The sequence below is a fragment of the Piliocolobus tephrosceles genome, chromosome 21 (genome assembly GCF_002776525.5).
Source record: "Piliocolobus tephrosceles isolate RC106 chromosome 21, ASM277652v3, whole genome shotgun sequence".
Lineage (NCBI taxonomy): Eukaryota > Metazoa > Chordata > Mammalia > Primates > Cercopithecidae > Piliocolobus > Piliocolobus tephrosceles.
This window is the reverse complement of record NC_045454.1, coordinates 22,949,722-22,970,195: the sequence shown is the minus strand read 5'-3', so window position 1 is coordinate 22,970,195 and position 20,474 is coordinate 22,949,722. Positions and strand designations below refer to the sequence as shown.

The following is a 20,474-nucleotide window of genomic DNA, read 5'->3' as shown; positions in this document are numbered from 1 at the left end:
TCCCCCAAACTTCTATTTTTTTTTTTTTTCTGATAAATATGGGTAAACTGTTCTTACTTCTGTCTAAGACCACCCTTCCGCTTGTGCAGCATTCGTCCCCTCTTGGTGAGTCAGGGACATTGCTCCAGCAGTTCTCTACTCTGCTCAGTTTTTCCTTCCCTAACGTAGCTTTCTGTCTACTTACAGACAGGCGATTATTTCTTCTATCTTAAGAACAACCAAAAAAACTCCACTGTACTTGAACTGCATTTCCTCTTTTCTAACGATTGCCCCATTTCTCTCCTTCCCTTTATAACAAAACTCCTTGAAGTTGTCTACACCACTGGTGTTCATTCATTTCTGAGCCCTCTTTACTAAGGTTTTTATTCCTACATATGAAGTTTTCTTATCAAAGTTACCAAAGACTTCCATGTTGCCAAATCCAGTTGGAGAGCTCCAGGGCTCAATTACCTCCCCTTTTCTCTCTCTGTTAGCATTTATTTAGTCATCTGCATTCTTTTGATGATCTCATCCATCTAGTTCCTGGTTTTAAATACTACCTGTATATCACTGACTCCTATTTCCAGCCTGGATTTCTCCTCTAACTCCTGACTTGTGTATCACATTGCCTCTTTAACATCTCTACAAGTAGGGATGTCTGCTTAGAATCTCAATTCAGCATTCCCTAAACCTGTTCCTCCATCAGCCTTTCCCATCTAATCAATTGACAGCTCTATTCTAGTTGGTAAGACCGAACACCTTGGAGCCATCCTTAATTCCTCCCTCTCTCTCTCACCTCATGTGATCCTAACCTATCAACTCTGCTTTCAAACTAGGTGCAGAATTTGACCTCTGACCACCCCTACTACCGTGGTCCATTGTCTCTCACTAGTCTATTCAGAGATCCTCAGATTCCTGTTTCTTGTTTCCAGTATGTACCTCTCAGTTGATTCTTTCCACTCCTCCCAATTTTACTTGATGGATCTTTGTAATTAAAAAATAAATAACATGGAAAAGGTAGGTGACAAATCTTCTTAGTGAACCTATGTTTTCTTGATTGCTTGACTGGTTGGTTGGCTATATATTTCCAAATTAAGAGTCTTTTTTCTATAGAACTTTGACGTTACTGCTTTTTGTTCTTCTGATATACTGGGGTTGCTGATGCCAGTCTGATTCTCAGTCACTTTTCTCTCTGGAAGCTTTTATTTAGAATTCTCTGTTCCTGAAATTCACAAATGTGACCACACTGATTTGTTGTTGTTGTCGTTGTTTGTTTTTTGGTTTGGTTTGCTTTTTCCTCTGAGTGTTTCTCAGTGGACCTTGTGAATCTGAAGAGTCAACTCTCTTTAAATCTAAGAAATCCGTTCATTCGGCCGGGCGCGGTGGCTCAAGCCTGTAATCCCAGCACTTTGGGAGGCCGAGACGGGCGGATCACGAGGTCAGGAGATCAAGACCATCCTGGCTAACATGGTGAAACCCCGTCTCTACTAAAAAATACAAAAAACTAGCCGGGCGAGGTGGCGGGCGCCTGTAGTCCCAGCTACTCCGGAGGCTGAGGCAGAAGAATTGCGTAAACCCGGGAGGCGGAGCTTGCAGTGAGCTGAGATCCGGCCACTGCACTCCAGCCCGGGTGACCGATGGAGCAAGACTCCATTTCAAAAGAAAAAAAAAGAAATCCGTTCATTCTCTCTACCTCCGACACTCCCTTCCTCCCCTCTCCCCCACCTCTTTCTGTCTCAGATTAATTTCTATCTTGTCTTCCATTCCTTAGCCTTGTTGCTGCTGTTTTTTAATTCTTCATGGATGCGTTTATCCTCCCCCCTGCTTTTTCACTCTTATGTCGTATTTTTATATCTGACTCTTGGTTTTATCATTTGGAGATTAAAATATAAAAACAGCCATGAGGAAGAATGCCCAACTGAAAGCAGCTTAGAGAGTCAACATTAAATTTAAACCATTGGGTAAATATTAGCAAACTGGACATGCTTTTACTTTTCCTTCCTGTTGATAAATCCTATCAAAACTACATGAGAGGGACTTTTAAAAAAATACGTAAACTCATAGAGGACAAAATAGATTTGGAAAGGAGACAGCATCAACACAGTTTGGAAGACTGAAAAGCAAATACATGACTTTAAATGACTTAGCGAAGTTGAGAGCCGTGCGACCCAGTAGGCCGTGGGAAAAGCCAAGATGTAACTTGACTTTCACCCTAAACTCCTAAAAGGCTCAGGAGTTGATATCAACAGGCACAATGGAAACTAGAAGATTGTAGTAATTGGGATGAAGGGTATAAGTTTTGGGGTATGAGTTTAACCTGTTAACTTTTAACTTTATTGGGTGTAAGTTACATACTATACAATTCACCCACTGTAAGTGTGCAGTATAATGAAAGTTGTGTATCCATCACCACAGTCCAGTTTTCTAACAATTCCGTCGACTTGAGAAGCTTTTTTGTGGACATTAGTCAGTAGCTGCCTAGGACCCCTAGTCCTAGGCAACCTCTGATCTGCTTTCCTTTGCTGGATGGAGTTTTACAATTGTCACTCAGGCTGGAGTGCAATGGCGCGATCTTGGCTCACTGCAGCCTCTGCCTCCTGGGTTCGAGTGATTCTCCTGCCTCAGCCTCCTGAGTAGCTGGGATGACAGGCATGCACCACTATGCCAGCTAATTTTTGTATTTTGAATAGAGACGGGGTTTCATCATGTTGACCAGGCTGATCTCCAACTCCTGACCTCAGGTGATCCGCCTACCTCGGCCTCCCAAAGTGCTGGAATTACAGGCATGAGCCACTGCTCCCAGCCTTTCCTTTGCTTTTAATATGTAAATTATGCTTATTAAATTGATTTCCTAATATTAAAACTTTCTTGCATTTTTAGAAACCTTAAATTTCAAACAACTGTATTTCTCTGTATCAATTATCAATTGGAGTAATTAGCCATTATCTATAATAGATTAATTACATGGAGTTCATGGTAGATTTCAGGGAGTCTGGATCCCCTGAAGTTATAAGCTGTTTTTATTTATATACGGAAACATTTGGGAAGAGGGTTCATAGATGTTTTTAATTTTCCAAGACCCAGATAAATACAAGCTACCTTCGCTATGCCTAAGATAAAAGTTTTAACGTATCTTTCTACTTTTCTCCCTTTGTCCCATTTTCCAGGTTTTATCTAATTTGGGGTTTAAGTTACCCCTTAAGAGCAGCTTTATTTACAATGTTGACTTAGATAAAACTGAGTTTTTTCTTTTCTTTTTTTTTTTTTTTTTGAGACAGAGTCTTGCTCTGTCACCCAGGCTGGAGTGCAGTGGCATGATCTCAGCTCACTTCAACCTCCGCCTCCCAGGTTCAAGTGATTCTCCTGCCTCAGCCTCCCAAATAGCTGGGATTACAGGCGTGTGCCACCACACCCAGCTAATTTTTGTATTTTTTTAGTAGAAATGGGGTTTCACTAAGTTGGCCAGGCTGGTCTCTAACTGACCTCAAATGATCCTCCCACCTCGACTTCCCAAAGTGCTGGGATTACAGGCGTGAGTCACTGGTCCTCTCTCTGAGTTCTTATTCAACACTATTAAATTTGTTTGTCTGGTATTTTTTTTTTTTTTTTTTTACAACAAAGAAACTTTCTATGGATTGTTATTCTGAGCTGCATGTCTGCTAATATCCCTTTTGTTCTCTCTGTGTTAATATTTTGCATTACCTGGTATCTTCCACATTGTCCATTGTCTGCTTGCATTTACCGCTCCATGTGAAATGTTAGATACCAGTCCGATTCTCTTTTGTATATAAAGAATGTAGTTATTGGTGGGCTTTCCCACACACTTCCCACTGGAACTCTTGGAGGGCTATTTTCTTCCAACATTCCTGTCTTTTAAGGAATGCATGTTGATCCCAAGAATCAAGCCTTTCTTTAGCTCAGGAAAACTTTTGTTTTTCTTTGATATTGCTTCTCATTGTGGAACTCCTATTGACAGTCCATTTTAAACATTTATGCTCCGTGTTGTTTATTTTTGTTTTCCAGCTTTTAACCCTTTCTGCTGTAGATTCTGAGAGAGTTCCTCAAACCAGTCTTCTGATTCACCGATTTGGCATTCACTAGTTTCCCTTCTGTTTGATGCTTCTATTGAGTTGTTGTGGGTATGGTGGAGATGTGTGTTTCTTTAAAATATTTGTGTTTAAGTAGAGAATGAATGCATATGATAAAAACATTTTCAAAAATATACTCAGTGAAAAGTACAGTTTCTTTCCATACTATTGTAGAGGTATGTAGTGCATATATAAGGATATGTATAAAAATACCAAAATTGGCTTTTTGTTTTCTATTTACTTCTCTTTTCTTTCACAGCCTGCTCTTGTTAGATTTTAATACAATTTTCTCTTTCCTGTATTGAATTGGTTTGCATGGGCACTGTGTGCTCTGATTGTCAGTCTTGATCTCCTTTCAGTCTGGCTAGTCCTCATGTGGCCCTTTTGTTTTTACCGAAATTTATAAACGGAAGTCTAGAATGACTGCTTTCGGTAGCTGGCGTATGCCCTTTTTTTGTTTTATTTGTTTGTTTGTTTCATTTTGTTATTGAGACAGAGTTTTGCTCGTTGCCCAGGCTGGAGCGCAATGGCGCGATCTCAGCTCACGGCAACCTCCGCCTCCCAGCTTCAAGTGATTCTCCTGCTTCAGCCTCTCAAGTAGCTGAGATTACAGGTGCCCACCACCACGCCCGGGTAATTTTTGTATTTTTAGTAGAGATGGGGTTTCATCATGTTGACCAGGCTGGTCTTGAACTGCTGACCTCATGTGATCCACCTGTCTCAGCCTCCCAAAGTGCTGGGATTACAGGTATGAGCCACTGCACCTGGCTGGGGTATATGCTCTTTTAACAGCGATGTAGGTCACTGTCCACTGTCCAACTATGTATGTCCCGATCCATAGTTCCCCAGTGAGACTGACTAGTATGTGAGGAGTCCTCACTGAACGATTACTTATTAAGTGCACATTGGGGAGATACCCTGTTTTAAGAGGTCATGAATTCATTCCTTTGGCTAATTGATTAGTCAAAATAGAGCACAGTTTAGTCTCCTAATTGCCATTATTGTATTAACTTCTGTGTGGTGTAATGCCTTTTAAATTATTTATTTATTAACTCTGTGCTAGTTCCATAGAAGATACTCTTTTAGAGTCTAGACTTTTGGTAGCCATAGCCACCCTTTGCCATCTTCCTACCCAGCAGATACATAAATGAATGCCCATGGTTAGGGAAAGTGCACTGAAGCTATGAACTTGGTAGGATTTCGAAGGAGAGTTCACATCACACCTTGGAGTGAACAGTGAATGCCCAGACCAGACACCTGAAATTTGTCCCTTTCCGTCATACTCTATATTCATTCAGTTCTTTGGATTTTACCTCCTAAATACTTTTGACTCCATCTGCTACTTCTCTGCATCTTCCCCAGCCCAGGTTTTCTTCACCTCTTAGATGGTCCACCATTGTCCCTCTTTCTATAGCATGGGCCACCCTATGGCACAAGGGCACAAGTGATCTTTTCAAAACACAAAGTAAGTTGCTTCAGGCTGGTTTTTTTTTTTTTTTTTTTGGGGCAAAGTTTCACTTTTGTTGCCCAGGCTGGAGTGCCATGATGCGATCTTGGCTCACTACAACCTCCACCTCCTGGGTTCAAGTGATTCTCCTGCCTCAGCCTCTTGAGTAGTTGGGATTACAGGCACCTGCCACCACGCCTAATTTTGTTTTTGCCATGTTGGCCAGGCTGGTCCTGAACTCCTGAGCTCAGGTGATCCACCCGTCTCTGCCTCCCAAAGTGCTGGGATTACAAGCGCGAGCCACCGCACCCGGCCTCCAGTTGCTTTCTGTGGCTTTCTGCTTTTAGTTCTTTTAGTGGTTTTCTGTTGTTAGAAAAACTGGAATCCTTACCCCACTCTTTAGTGCTTTTTCGGCTTTATTTCATAGCACACGTCCCCTTCTGCCCTTTACTTCTCTTGCGTTTTTTGTTCCATGAACACATACAGGTCATCCTGACTTCACCCTACTCTTGTCCCATGTTCATCACCAAATCTCAGTTCAGATATTTATGTTGCCAAAGAAGCTTTCTTTGATCTTCACTCTATTGTTTTATCTTTTGTTATTAATTATGAGAATAATAACCACTTGTACTATACAGAATCCTTGTGAGAGTTAACTAAATTAATACATATTATAGTGTCTAGCATCTAGTAAGTACTCACCAAATGTTAAGTCAGTGTAAAATCTTATATCCTTCTTGTTTTTTCTTCTTATATATCCTCAAGTTCTTGTTTCTGACTTGTCCTCATACCCATCCCCTATCTCAGTCTTTACTGTCACCCTCCATGATGTAGGAAATTGTTGCTTCTTGCTTTGAATCTAGCCTTGTCCAATAATTTCTCAATTGTAAAAACTACTTACAGTATTTACATGGTCACTGCTGGTGGTAGTTTTTTTTCTGAAACACAGATCTAGCTGATGTCCCTTCTAAAAAATTTTTAATGACTACATTTCTTCCTGGATAAAATCTAAATTTAGCAGAGGTCTTCCCTCCCTATCGCCCTGCTTGTCCTAATGCTTTTCAGGGGGCAGGGGGCACATGTTGTACCTCTTTCTAGAGTGCCCCTCACTTGTTGGATTCCTCTTTAATATTCACCCTAAGCACCAAGCATGTAAAAGCTTCCTTTCTGCCCCCTTAAATTTTCTCTACTTACTATTTAATAAGCTCTTCATTCAAGAGAATTACTCAGCTCCTGCCATGACTATATGCTAGACACTATGCTTTGTGCTAAGAAACAAAACAACAGAGACAAGGTTCTTGACAGAGACAAGCATTTAAGCTGGGGCCTGACAGGTGAGTTAGAATTAGCCACATGTAGAGGCTATCTAGGAAGATGTTAAGGCTATCTCTTATGTACAGTTACAGAGAGATCCTTTGTAAATGTGTTTTACTTTGTAAAACCTTCTAAGAAGCCAGTATTGTTTTGTTATTACATCCCTATCTAAATTTTCAAATTGCCTTTTTGGTTTTATAAGGACAAGATGGGCTCTTAACAAGATGGCTTTGGGATTTTTTCAGTCGAAGATGATGTAACCTCTAGAGTTAAGTGCGAAGAAGTTGATTTTGAGAATATTTTGCAGAAGGTGAGAGGAAGGTCATCTGGGTTATGACCTCTGGAGGTGGAGGTAATTTTTTGTCATTGGGTCACCAGTGCTTGGCATGTGATCTGTGAGGTGATTGAGAATATTGCAGACACCAGGGCAGGAGTAAAGCCTCTGTTAGGAGTGTTAAGTTCGTAGTGGGTTCAGGAAAAGATGGTGGAGGCTGAGGGACAGATGTTTTCATTCGGTGCAGTAATATTTGCTAACAGGAAGAAAGTAGTGTGGGTAAGGGTGAAGAAGGCGCCAGAGAAGGAGTGCAGACATGCGGAAAGTGAGAGTTTGTGGAAGCAGGCTGTGATGTGGTTCCAAGAGCTGGACTGTGGAATCTTATTTTTGTAAAGCTCTGCTTTTTTTTTTTTTTTTTTTTTTTTTTTTTTGAGACGGAGTCTCGCTCTGTCGCCCGGGCTGGAGTGCAGTGGCTGGATCTCAGCTCACTGCAAGCTCCGCCTCTCGGGTTTACGCCATTCTCCTGCCTCAGCCTCCCCAGTAGGTGGGACTACAGGCTCCCGCCACCTCACCCGGTTAGTTTTTTGTATTTTTTTAGTAGAGACGGGGTTTCACCGTGTTCACTAGGATGGTCTCGATCTCCTGACCTCGTGATCCACCCGTCTCGGCCTCCCAAAGTGCTGTGATTACAGGCTTGAGCCACCGCGCCCGGCAAAGCTCTGCTCGTAAGTAAAAAACCCAGAGTCAGCTTTCTACCATTCTTACCTTTCGGGCCTGGGAAAGAGTACTGTGTTATAGAGGAGATGGTGCTTTTTAGTACTTAAGTAATTAAACCTTGTTGTATTAAATCCATGTATAATACCTTATTCCAAGAGATCTCAGATAGTTTCTATATCTCAGATAGTTTCAGCAAGAGTTTGTGTATGGCACCAAGTGGACAAGAGCTGTACTTACGTATAAATGTCAGAAGGAGAAGAAAAATAGTAACTGTAACTTTTTTGTTTCCTGGTTTGCTACTTTTGCATGTAGACTGTTTTTTAAATATGCTGAAGTTGGGTTTGTTTTTCCCACTTTCCCATTCTGTCAACATCAGTTGTTATTTACTCTAAACAACCATTCTTTCATTTTATCCTGTTAGTTTCTTTTATAACTTAATTCAATTCCCTTGATATTAAACACTATTAAGTATTTTTGGAAGTAGCTTACTTAATAGCCTTTTCTACTGTGTGATTTATTCAAGAAATTCTCAAATGTCAGCTGTATGTAGAGCACTGTGTTAGATTCTGTGGGAGCTGCAAAGATGATCTAGATACAGATCTTTCTCCTGAAGATCTTTAAATTCTAGAAGGGTAGTCTAGACAGAATGATAGAATGCTGTGTGGTTTTCAAAGGAAGAACAGATTACTTCTGCCCGGGTGGAGTTGGGTGATGGCTAATTTTATGTGCCAACTTGACTGGGCTGCAGTGCGTAGATATTTGATCACATATTCTTGATGTTTCTGTGAAAGTGTTTTTTATATGAGATTAACATTTAAATTGGTAAATTGTGAGTAGCCTCGTCTTGTGAGTGGGCCTCATCCAATCAGTGGAAGGCCTTTAATAGAACAAAGACTGACCTCTGAGCAAGGAGTTCTGCCAGCCTGCTCTGCAGATTTTGGATTTACCAGGCCTCCTTAATCCCCTGGGCCAATTCCTTAAGTCTCTTTCTGTGTTTATATATGCACATCTGATTTATTCTGTTTCTCTGTAAAACCCTGACTGATACCTGGAATCTTCAAGTTGAAATTTAGGATACTCTAGATGTGAGGAGAGATAAAAATAGAGGACAGAAAACCTGATCTGTGAACTGAGAACAATGAACTTGGTTGAAATTTTTAAATTTGAGTATGTTGGAATCAGATCTTGCAGCTGATACTTGAGTGAAGAGTTTTAACTTTACTACATCATAAATCTTATTCTAAGTTTTCATTTGAACTTGGTCTTAGTTTCTTGACTTACTTTGTAAGCGTCTTTTGGATAATTCAGTGTTTCATTTGTTGCTTTCAAATTTTGGTATTCAACAGACTTGTTTCTTTTTATGTTCAGTTAACATTAGAGCCTAATTTATAATTTTTAGTTTATGTCAAAAAAAAGTTCAAGCCGGGTGCAGTGGCTCACACCTGTAATCCCAACTCTTTGGGAGGCCAAGGCAGGTGGATCACAAGGTCAGAAGATGGAGACCATCCTGGCCAACATGGTGAAACCCAGTCTCTAATAAAAAAAAAAAGAAAAAAATACAAAATTAGCCCGGCATGGTGGTGCGCACCTGCAGTCCCAGCTACTCGGGAGGCTGAGGCAGGAGAATCGCTTGAACCCAGGAAGCAGAGGTTGCAGTGAGCCGAGATTGCGCCACTGCACTCCAGCCTGGGCAACAGATCAAGACTGTGTCTCAAATAAAATAAAGTAAAATAAAAGATCAGGCTTTGGGAATTTTTTTTTCTTCTTCTTACTCTGTTGCTCAGGCTATACTGCAGTGATGTGATCTCAACTCACTGCAACCTCCACTTCCTGGGTTCAAGCAGTTCTCATGCCTCAGCCTCCCGAGTAGCTGGGATTACAGGTATGTGCCACTACAACCGGCTAATTTTTTTTTTTTTTTTTTTTTTTGAGACAGGTTTCGCCATGTTGGCTGGGCTGGTCTCGAACTCCCAGCCTCAGGTGATCTGCCCACCTCACTCTCCCAAAGTGCTGAGACTACAGGTGCGAGCCACCATACCCAGCCTGGTGTTAATAGTGTCATTTTGGGGGGGTACTAGCTTTACTTAAGTATGTATTTTAAGTATATAATGTTTATCATGCTTAAAGTTAGAACATTTTTGGTATTTTATAATGGAGGTATGGTATTGGGAAGTTTGTCACTACAACTCATTTCTCTGGCCTTGTACTATGATTGTATATACAAGTATTGTATACACTAACAACCAGTTTGACATTAGGATGATGTTTGAGCTTGTCTAAATCTGGAGACTGGATTAGATGAGTGATTTTGCCAAATAATTTGACCCTGTTTTTGTTTGTTTGTTTGATGCATGGAATGCATTTCTATTAAAAAATTCTTTGGTGTTATTTCGAGCTAGAAATAGAAAATTGATTTTCTTGAGACAGATAAAATTATTAGCTAGGCATCATGGCCCACATCTGTAATCCAAGCACTTTGGGAGGGTGTGGTGGATGGATCGCCTGAGCCCAGGAATTGGAGACCAATCTGGGCAACATGGCGAAACCTCATCTCTACAAAAAATTAAAAAATTAGCCAGGTGTAGTGTAGTCCTAGCTACTCAAGAGACTGAGGTGGGAGGATAGCTTGAGCCTGGGAGGTAAAAGTTTCAGTGAGCTGAGATGGCACCACTGCACTCCAGCCTGGACTGGATGACAGAGAAGGGACTCTATCTCAATAAAAGAAAAAAGAAAGAAAACATTATTAAAGCAATGTGGCAACATGATGAAGTTTAAAATGTAGAGGACAACCGCCCCCAGTTTCCCCATTCTCCCCAACTACTTTTGTCATTTTCTGTATTCTCTTTTAGGCTGTATTTGTAGGTGTGTGTGCACATATATGTTTGAAGTTGAAATTCACATAACATGCAATTAACCATTATAAAGTATACAGTTCAGTGGCACTTAGTGTAGTCACAGTGTTGTGCAACTACCACCTCGCCTTGGTTTCAAAACTTCTCATAATCCTACTAAAATCAAATATCCCTAGGCATTAAGTAATCCCTCCTTATTTCCCCCATACCCTGTTAACCACTAACCTTCCTGAGTATGCCTTCCTGCACTAAGAAGAACGGGGTTTATGGGAAAACTAGGATTAGGAGCAGACCATTTGAAATCTGTGCATCTTTGTAATTTAAGCACTAATGTAAACCTAATAAAAAATACTAGCGTGCTTAAAGGTAAGTTAAAAATTTTAAACAAATAATTCGGTAAATTTAGAACTTTCCCTTTAAAAACAGTAAAGGTAACCAGAAGTGATGGCACTACTCATGGCTAGGTGTATTTAACTGTTGTTACCTGCAAATGCAAAAACTAAATAACATTTTAGGAAAAACTGGAAATGAACCAATGTGATTTCTGAATGTACTGACATAATTCCCTTATTTACTGATTGCATATGAGCTAATGTATGTGTTGTAGTAGAATAGTTCCAGTAGTTCTTTACCTTTTCTGTGCTTGTCATGCCTCCTTCCTCTCTACTCTTAATGCTCAAGTTTTAACCTTCCAGACTTCTCATTTGTTCTGTAACAGTATCTTCTAGCCATATGTGCCCTTCTAATCTCTCTTGTGGAATTTGTTCTTCACAATACTATAAGAACTCGATTGCATTGAAAACCCCAAATCTTATGAAGCCAGCCTCCATCATTAGAGTATGTTTCTCAAACTCTTGGTGTGTGCAAATCATTCTTATTCTGTGATTTCTGTTTTCATGCTTTTTCAGTTTGCTTCATTTGCCATATGATAGAGTTTTTCTTCACACCATATTTTGGAAAGTATGCTCTTAGTTTTAAATTCTACTATGGGTTATTTCCAAGACCCATAGTAGAATTTAACAAATTCTTTCAAATAAAAAATTTTAAAGCCTTCGCTTAGTATCAACTAACCAAAAAAAAAAAAAATGTGTCAAGTGACTCCTACTTGACATGATGAGAGATGAAAGTGTAAGTTTAGATACTACTACTGTCTGTTTAGTTTCTTTTTCTCTATTCATTTTAATCTCCCAATTTTTGTTAAAATGTTGTGATATACTATTCTTAGTTTGTTACACTTTGTAACTTTGTAGTCTTTTCCAGAACTATTTCTGTTCTAGAACCATAGTAAATTGTCATGTACACTTCTGTGTTTAAATGAATTTATTGTCCATTTCCTATCTTTGGATGCCACTTTTTTTGCGTTCTTTATTTTGATATACCATAACATAAGTCTCTGTGGCTTGTAGTGGTCTGATTTTTTTTTTTTTTTTTTTTTCTGGAAATACAGTGAAAACGTTTGATGAAATTTAGGCCTTCATGTCAAGACATTTCTATTCTGTTGTAACTTTAATTATATTTTCTCTTATTCTTTTGTCTGTCTCGGGACAGTAGTTAACTGTTGGATCTTCATAACTGTCATCTTTTCTCTAACCTTTTTATTGCTGTACTGCTTTTTCATGACATCTCGTTTACTTTTTCTCAAAATTATTCTCTTCTAGTGATTTGGTTTTAACTGCATTGACTGTTGATGCATTTATTAGTTATGCTGTTTTATTTTTCTTGTATAATTTTCTTTCCTTAAATCTGCATGCTACCCTTTCAGTGTTGTTTTGATCATAAGAGTCTATGCTATCTGTTTTTCTTGTGAATGTCGAAGCAGTCCTTTCAGAAAATTTCTTCTGTTTTCTGTGATAAATACTAATACTGAATGTATTTCATCCACCTTTTGAAGACTGTGTCCTCTCTGTCAGGGCAAACCGCTGGTAGTGGAAAAAAACGAAATAAGCAAATGAAGACCGTGTCCTCTTTGATTCTTCTCTTCTTTCCTGCCTTTTTTCTTTATTTTGATATACCTTTTTCTTTCCTTCCATCATTGCCTCCCTCCTTTCCCTCTTTTCTTCCCTTCTTTCCATCTTTCCTGTAAAATTTGTCTTGATTCCCTGATGTTTCTACTCTTTTTTTCCTTAGTAGGTCCTTTCAGTATCTGCTGCTTGCGAAAACGTGAAATGCAGATTCTCTTTTACTTCACTCTGAATTCACCTGGCTAAGCTCTATTAGGCTTTAGGAAGCTTAATAGAGCTTCTCTAGTTTTGTAGAAGAAGGGCCTTTGACTGTTGCCCCTCTGCTTCAGGATGATCTCATCTGCTACTTTGGAAGCGTGAGACTTTATTCGTTGTGATGGTTAGGGGTGAGACTGATTTATTTGTAATTAGTCCTTTCTCCTCCTTACCCTTCCTTTTGGATAAAGGTAAAAATATAAAATCCTCCTGCCTGCTAAAGTACTGTTTGGCCACCAGAGAAGGGAAGTTTCAGGTAGGGTGTTCCGCATTTTTTTCCTCATCACACCTGTGTCCCTGTCCCAATCTTAGCAAGTTGAAGATGCTAGTCAAAATTTCTCTCGGGAGGAGAAGGCAAGGGATACTTACATATGGATTCTGGGCTTGGTCTTTCAGTTTCAACTAACTCATTCTGTACCTTAATTGTGCTGTTTAATAAAATTTCATGGTATAAGTTTGAGAACTTTTCATGATTTTAGGGATATTTTAACTTCCTTTTTGTTTTTTTCCTTTAGTTTTAGGGAAGGATCTTCTGCCAAACTACCTGTGCCACTGTCTTTCCTGAAGTCTCATAAGTACTAGAAAGAACTTTTAGAATAAGAGTGTAGGACATTATTTACACTGAAATAATATTCTTTTTTAATTATTTATTTATTTGTTTATTTTTGAGTCAGATTGTTGCTCTGTCACCCAGGCTGGTCACCATCTCGGCTCAGCTCACTGCAACCTCTGCCTCTTGAGTTCTGCCAATCCTCTCACCTCAGCCTCCTGAGCAGCTAGGACTACAGGCGCACGCCAACATGCCCAGCTAATTATTTTTTGTATTTTTTAGTAGAGACAGGGTTTCACCATTTTGTTGAGGCTGGTGTCAAACTCCTGACCTCAAGTGATCTGCCCACCTCGGCCTCCCAAAGTGCTGGAATTACAGGCATGAGCCACTGCATCCAGCCTGACATTCATCCTTAATTTAGCGCTGCATCAGTTCTGCAAAAAAAAAAAAAAAAGCATATGCATTAAAAATGTTAAGGGGGCCGGGCGCGGTGGATCACTTGAGGTCAGGAGTTCTAGACCAGTCTGGCCAACATAGTGAAACCCCATCTCTGCTAAAAAAAAAAAAAAAAAAAAAAATACAAAAATTAGCTGGGCATGGTGGCACACGTCTATAATCCCAGCTATTCAGGAGGCTGAGGCAGGAGAGTCGCTTGAACCCAAGAGGCAGAGGTTACAGTGAGCCGAGATCGCGCCACTGCACTCCAGCCTGGGCAATAGAATGAGACTCCATCTCAAAAAAAAAAGAAATGTTAAGGGGTTTACTTCCTTTAGGATACTCTTTAAATGAATAGTATATGATGTTTCATATTCTCTATTTGGAACTTCTCTATGGATGCAGACGTTTTCAGAACTCTCCCAGGACAATGAACCTGAAACTTTTGTATTCATAAGAAACTTGGGATTTGGTTATTTTATTTATTTATTTTGAAGTAGGGTGTTGCTCTGTCGCCTAGGCTGGAGTGCAGGAGCACAGCCACGATTCAGTGCAGCCTCAATCTCCCAGACTCAAGAGATCCCTTATACTTCAGCCTCCTTATAGCTGGGACTACAGGCGTGCACTACCACACCTGGCTAATTTTTTAAGTTTGTTTTTTTATTTTTTGTAGAGACAGGACATCACTATGTTGCTAGGGCTGATCTTGAACTCCTGGGCTCAAGCAGTCCTCCCACCTTGACCTCCCAGAGTGCTGGGATTACAGGTGTAAGCCACTGTGCCTAGCCAGAAATTGGCTTAAAATGCAGATTTTTGGACCCTGTCCCCAGCAAAAAGATTCAGTAGAAATCTTTATTTGTAGCCAGCTTACTGTGTTGTAGGTGGTCCCTGGTTTAACTTTGAGTAATGCTATCTTCATTGTTAAAATAATCAGATTTAATTATATGGTAGATATTTTAGGTAACTAGGGTATTTCAGGCTGTCCCATGGGCCTGAATAGCTGGCAGCTACTCGGCTTGGCTTCTAGAGGACTTACTGCTCAGCAAGGTAAATATTAATACCTTCATTGCTCTCTGTGTCCCAAAGATCAGTACCCAAACTGAGATTTTGTAGACTGGAAAAAACTTTGTCTCCCCATCCCTCCCCAAGAAAGACATAGGTTGCTAATTTTTATTTTGCTGAATGAGAACATTAAAAATAAATTAACGGTGAGCCAGGCACAATGGCACAGGCCTGTAATCCCAGCACTTTTGAGAGACTGAAGCAGGAAGATCACTTGAGGCCAGGAGTTCAAGACCAGCCTGTGCAAAATAGCAAAACCTCATCTCTACTAAAAAATAAAAAAAATTAGCTGAGCTTAGTGGCACATACCTGTGGTCCCAGCTACATGGGATGTTGAGATGGAAGGATTGCCTGAACCCGGGAAACTGAGGCTACAGGAAGCCATGACCACACCACTGCACTCCAGCCTGGGGGACAGAGACGCAGGCTCATCAATAAATAACACCTCACTACAACCATTAAAGATACAAATAAATAAAAATATAAGAGGAGCACAACCTCGTAATACTGATAGTCTTTTATATTGCGTATATTTAACTTCAGGCAAAACCCACTCTATTTTCCTCTTTTAAAAAAATTATTTAGCTATAGATTAATGAATACTTTCTCAGACATTTCAGAACTACTGCTTAGTACTTGAAATACAACACTTAGAATCTGGGGTACTACCTGAATGTAATGAGTAGTCACACATCTCATATCCTTTGTTTTCTTGCCAGTTCGATCCTTTGGTACAGAAGACAGACCGACAGATCGTCCAATACCACCTCGAGATGAAGTCTTTGAATACATTATATTCCGTGGGAGTGACATTAAAGACCTTACTGTTTGTGAGCCACCAAAACCACAGTGTTCTTTGCCTCAAGACCCAGCTATCGTTCAGGTAACTGATGGTAAATTTGTCTTGGAGTACAGGTAAACTCCACACAGGGTTAGCCTTGGCTTTTTTCTCTCCAGTTGAATGTTCATGTAGCTTATCATTTTCAAGTTACCTGGATACCTGAAATTACTGGATAATGTTCTCATCTAGGTTTTTCTCTAATCATAAATTAGAACTAAGATAAGAAACAGCTGAAGAATTTGTTATGAAATATTTTCTAATGTCAACAGCAATTGCAGTAGCTAACCTTGAAGGCTACGCTGTGGAAGTGGTGTACATATAAGACACACTCTGAGGTTGGTACCATAATTATTCTCACTTTTAACAAGTGAGGAAATTCAGGTAGAGCCACTGTTTGAACAGATCCAGGCAGCCTGCTTTAGAATCTAGAATCCGTGCTACCATGCTATTGAGATATGGTTTATATTGCAAACCAGGGCAATAACAGCTACTCTTAGATAAGATTATTAGGCTTAATGGGGAACAAAAAGCAAAATCACATTGTTCTGCATTTGTTGTAATATGCAATGTTGGGGTTTTTTTCCTTCCTTTTTTTTTTGAAACAGAGTCATTGGAGTACAGTGGCGCGAACTCGGCTCACTGCAACCTCCGCCTCCCTGGTTCAAGCGATTCTTCTGCCTCAGCCTCCTGAATAGCTGGGACTACAGGCACGCACCACCACACCTGGCTAATTCTTGTATTTTTAGTAGAGATGAGGTTTCACCATGTTGGCCAGCCTGGTCTCAAACTCCTGACCTCAGGTGATCCGCCCACCTCAGCCTCCCAAAGTGCTGGGATTATAGGCATGAGCCACTGTGCCTGGCCTGCAATGTTATATGATAAGAAAACACAAACATAAATGTATTTTAACATATTTAGGTCAACTCTTAAATCTCCCAATTTAAACTTTTTAATCATCTACCCCTACCCTTGTTAAGTCTTATTTTGGTGAAAGGAAACCTGAAAGAATTGGAGAAAATGTAGATCTCTTTATTTTATTTATTTACTTTTTTTTGAGATAGAGTTTTGCTCTGTTGCCCAGGCTGGAGTACAGTGGCACGATCTCGGCTCACTGCAAGCTCTGCCTCCCGGGTTCATGCCATTCTCCTGCCTCAGCCTCCCAAGTAGCTGGGACTACAGGCACCTGCCACCATGCCTGGCTAATTTTTTGTATTTTTAGTAGAGATGGGGTTTCACCATGTTAGCCAGGATGGTCTTGATCTCCTGACCTCGTGATCCACCCACCTCAGCCTCCCAAAGTGCTGGGATTATAGGCGTGAGCCACTGTGCCTGGCCAAAAATGTAAATCTCTTTAAATGGAGAAGGAAGAGACACTTTCTTTTGTTTTTTTGGAGACGGAGTTTCCCTCTGTCGCCCGGGCTGGAGTGCAGTGGCTGGATCTCAGCTCACTGCAAGCTCCGCCTCCCAGGTTTACGCCATTCTCCTGCCTCAGCCTCCCAAGCAGCTGGGACTGCAGGTGCCCGCCACCTCGCCTGGCTAGTTTTTTGTATTTTTTAGTAGAGACGGGGGTTTCACCGTGTTAGCCAGGATGGTCTCGATCTTCTGACCTCGTGATCCACCCGTCTCGGCCTCCCAAAGTGCTGGGACTACAGGCTTGAGCCACTGTGCCCGGCCGAGACACTTTCTTATTAGAGATAGCTCGCTACACCAAACACTGGTGTTACCTTACTGTCTCTTTTATATGGCTTTCGATAATTCTCCAGGAAACCAGTTATTTGGGTAATCAGTTTTATAGAAGGAGAAAAACTAAGAGAGTGCATATGAAAATGGTGTTGAGTAACTTCTTCCAGTCATCATAAACTTCTACTTGATCTTCTTATTCATTCATTCGGTAGTATTTACAGAGTGTCTGGCATGTGCTTAACACTAGTAGTGAACACAAAGAAAAGGTCCTGCCATCAGTGAATGTGTGTCCTGGTAGCCTCATGTTTCTATTATGAAACAGTTTATAATAAGATAATATATGAAGTATATGTATTAATATATGTTATATATTTTATATACTTTAGGTTTAAGTTAAAGTTTTTATAAAATGTTCCTCCGCTTAATGTAACTATAAGTAAATATGTAAATGGTTTTATGTGGGATATGTTTGTTTCTGCATCTCTTTCCTGTGAATTTAATAGTAGGCCTCAAATGATTGAAAATAACAGTGAAATCACATGTGAGATTTATATCAACATCAGACTAAAACCCATTATTACTAAGTGTGATTTTTCTCATTTTTCTTTAAGCAAAGTGACTTTACTTAAGTAACTTTCTTTCCTCAATCTATAAAACTCTTAAATGGGGAGTTTAGTGTAGAAAAAAGTATTTGTAAGTTACATTGAGTATAATTGGCACATTATAGACAGATACTGAAATCAGAAGGTCGTTTGGCTATTTTAATGTTAAGTGCATATTGTAATTCGTTTTATATTTAGTAGTTATAATTTAATAGTTTTCTTAAAAGTGTAAAAATCTGGAATTTTTTTTTCATTATATACATGTTGCTTAGAGCTTGGAAAGATAACTCATGATTTTCCTTCAGTCCTCACTAGGCTCATCGACTTCTTCATTCCAGTCCATGGGTTCTTATGGGCCTTTCGGCAGGATGCCCACATACAGTCAGTTCAGTCCAAGTTCCTTAGTTGGGCAGCAGTTTGGTGCTGTTGGTGTTGGTATGTTTTCTTTTTCTTTTATTTTTTTGTTTGTTTTTGTATTCTTCCTTTCTTTGAGTTTATAGAAACTCAACACAAACTTTTAGAAATGTTGTTTGATGTTTCCTTTTGTAACTTTGTTTTATGGCATTCAGAACACATTTTGATGATATCTTAAAGCCTTTATTTAATATTCTTAATGATATTAGTGGGTTTTTAAAAGTCAGTTTTCACAAGGTAACATTTTTTTTTACACCTAGGTATATCCAATATCTACCAAATCTTACTGGTAGTTGGATTTTTTTTTTTTTTTTTTTTTTAAGACAAAGTCTCACTCTGTCACTCAGGCTGAAGTCCAGTGGCACTATCTTGGCTCACTACAACCTCCACCTCCTGGGTTTAAGCAGTTCTCGTGCCTCAGCCTCACAAATAGCTGGGATTACAGATATGTATCACCACACCTAGCTAATTTTTGTATTTTCAGTAGAGGTGGGGTTTCACCATGTTGACCAGGCTGGTCTTGAACTCCTGACCTCAGGTGAGCCCCTGTGCCTGGCCTGGATTTTAATTAATCAATTTTTTTTTTTTTTTTTTTTTTTGAGGCAGAGTCTCACTCTGTTGCCCAGGCGGGAGTACAGTGGCATGATCTCCACTCACTGCAACCTCCATCTCCCAGGTTTAAGCAGTGCTCCTGCCTCAGCCTCCTGAGTAGCTGGAATTACCGGTGTGCACCGCCACTCCCGGCTAATTTTTTTGTATTTTTAGTAGAGATGGGGTTTCACCATGTTGGCCAAGCTGGTCTCGAACTCCTGACCTCAAGTGATCCACCCACTTCAGCCTCACAAAGTGCTGGGATTTCAGGCATGTGCCACCAAGCCTGGCCTAAAACGTTTATTTTAAACATACATAAGACATGCACACATAAAGATACGCATAGCATGATTGAGGGCTTGGTGTTTTGTTTCTGTAACACTGGGTTTGAAACAAAACTAATGAGAATGTATAGCAGGGCTGGGAGAATGACAGGCTTACTTATGGCTGGAGGGTCAAGGGCTATTGAGTGCAAAAGCTGGATGTAATGAGATTAGCTCAGTGTTGTTTTGTTTTTATAGCTGTGCATTTTAGTGTTTAAGTACACCTTTATTCCCACCGTAAAGAACAGCTTTAAAAAAAAAAAAAACAACTTTAAATCTCAAGCTTTTGCCCCTAATCTTTTAAAATTTCTTTGAAATAATTATATTATCAGTTTACTGTTTCACTGCACCACAAATTTAGTTTCAGGTGTATCTTGACGCTCATTAATATGCTAACAAGTTTTGTTAAAATTATTAAATTCCTTCCAATGAATATACTTTTTATACAAGTATGACTTAAGCATTTAAATGTTTTATTTATTCACAAAATAAAAAAGAACGGCAAAAAAAAAGCAAACTAAAACTGAATGAGCTGGGCACAGTGGCTCACGCCTGTAATGCCAGCACTTTGGGAGACTGAGGCGGGCGGATCACCTGAAGTAGGGAGTTCGAGACCAGCCTGGCCAACATGGAGAAACCCCACCTCTACTAAAAATACAGAATTAGCCGGACGTGGTGATGCATGCCTGTAATCCCAGCTACTCGGGAGGCTGAGGTAGGATAATCGCTTGAAACCCGGGAGGCAGAGATTGCAATGAGCAGAGATCGTGCCATTGCACTCCAGTCTGGGCCACAACAGCGAAACTCCGTCTAAAAAAAAAAATAGATAGGCCAGGCACGGTGGCTCAAGCCTGTAATCCCAGCACTTTGGGAGGCCGAGACGGGCGGATCACGAGGTCAGGAGATCGAGACCATCCTGGCTAACACGGTGAAACCCCGTCTCTACTAAAAAAATACAAAAAAATTAGCCGGGCGAGGTGGCGGGCGCCTGTAGTCCCAGCGACTCGGGAGGCTGAGGCAGAAGAATGGCGTAGACCCGGGAGACGGAGCTTCAGTGAGCTGAGATCCGTCCACAGCACTCCAGCC

General features: G+C 40.2%; 1 protein-coding gene across 3 annotated transcripts in view; it reads left to right on the top strand.

The window, feature by feature from the left end:
• The window catches only part of LSM14A (LSM14A mRNA processing body assembly factor), a 62,481-nt gene that overhangs the window by 8,894 nt on the left and 33,113 nt on the right, over positions 1-20,474 (top strand). For all 3 annotated transcript variants that reach the window (XM_023229074.3, XM_023229073.2, XM_023229071.3), the window contains exons 2-3: positions 15,654-15,817; positions 18,366-18,495. In XM_023229074.3, the coding sequence (XP_023084842.1) occupies positions 15,654-15,817; positions 18,366-18,495 (294 nt within the window). The remainder of the gene's footprint in view (positions 1-15,653; positions 15,818-18,365; positions 18,496-20,474) is intronic.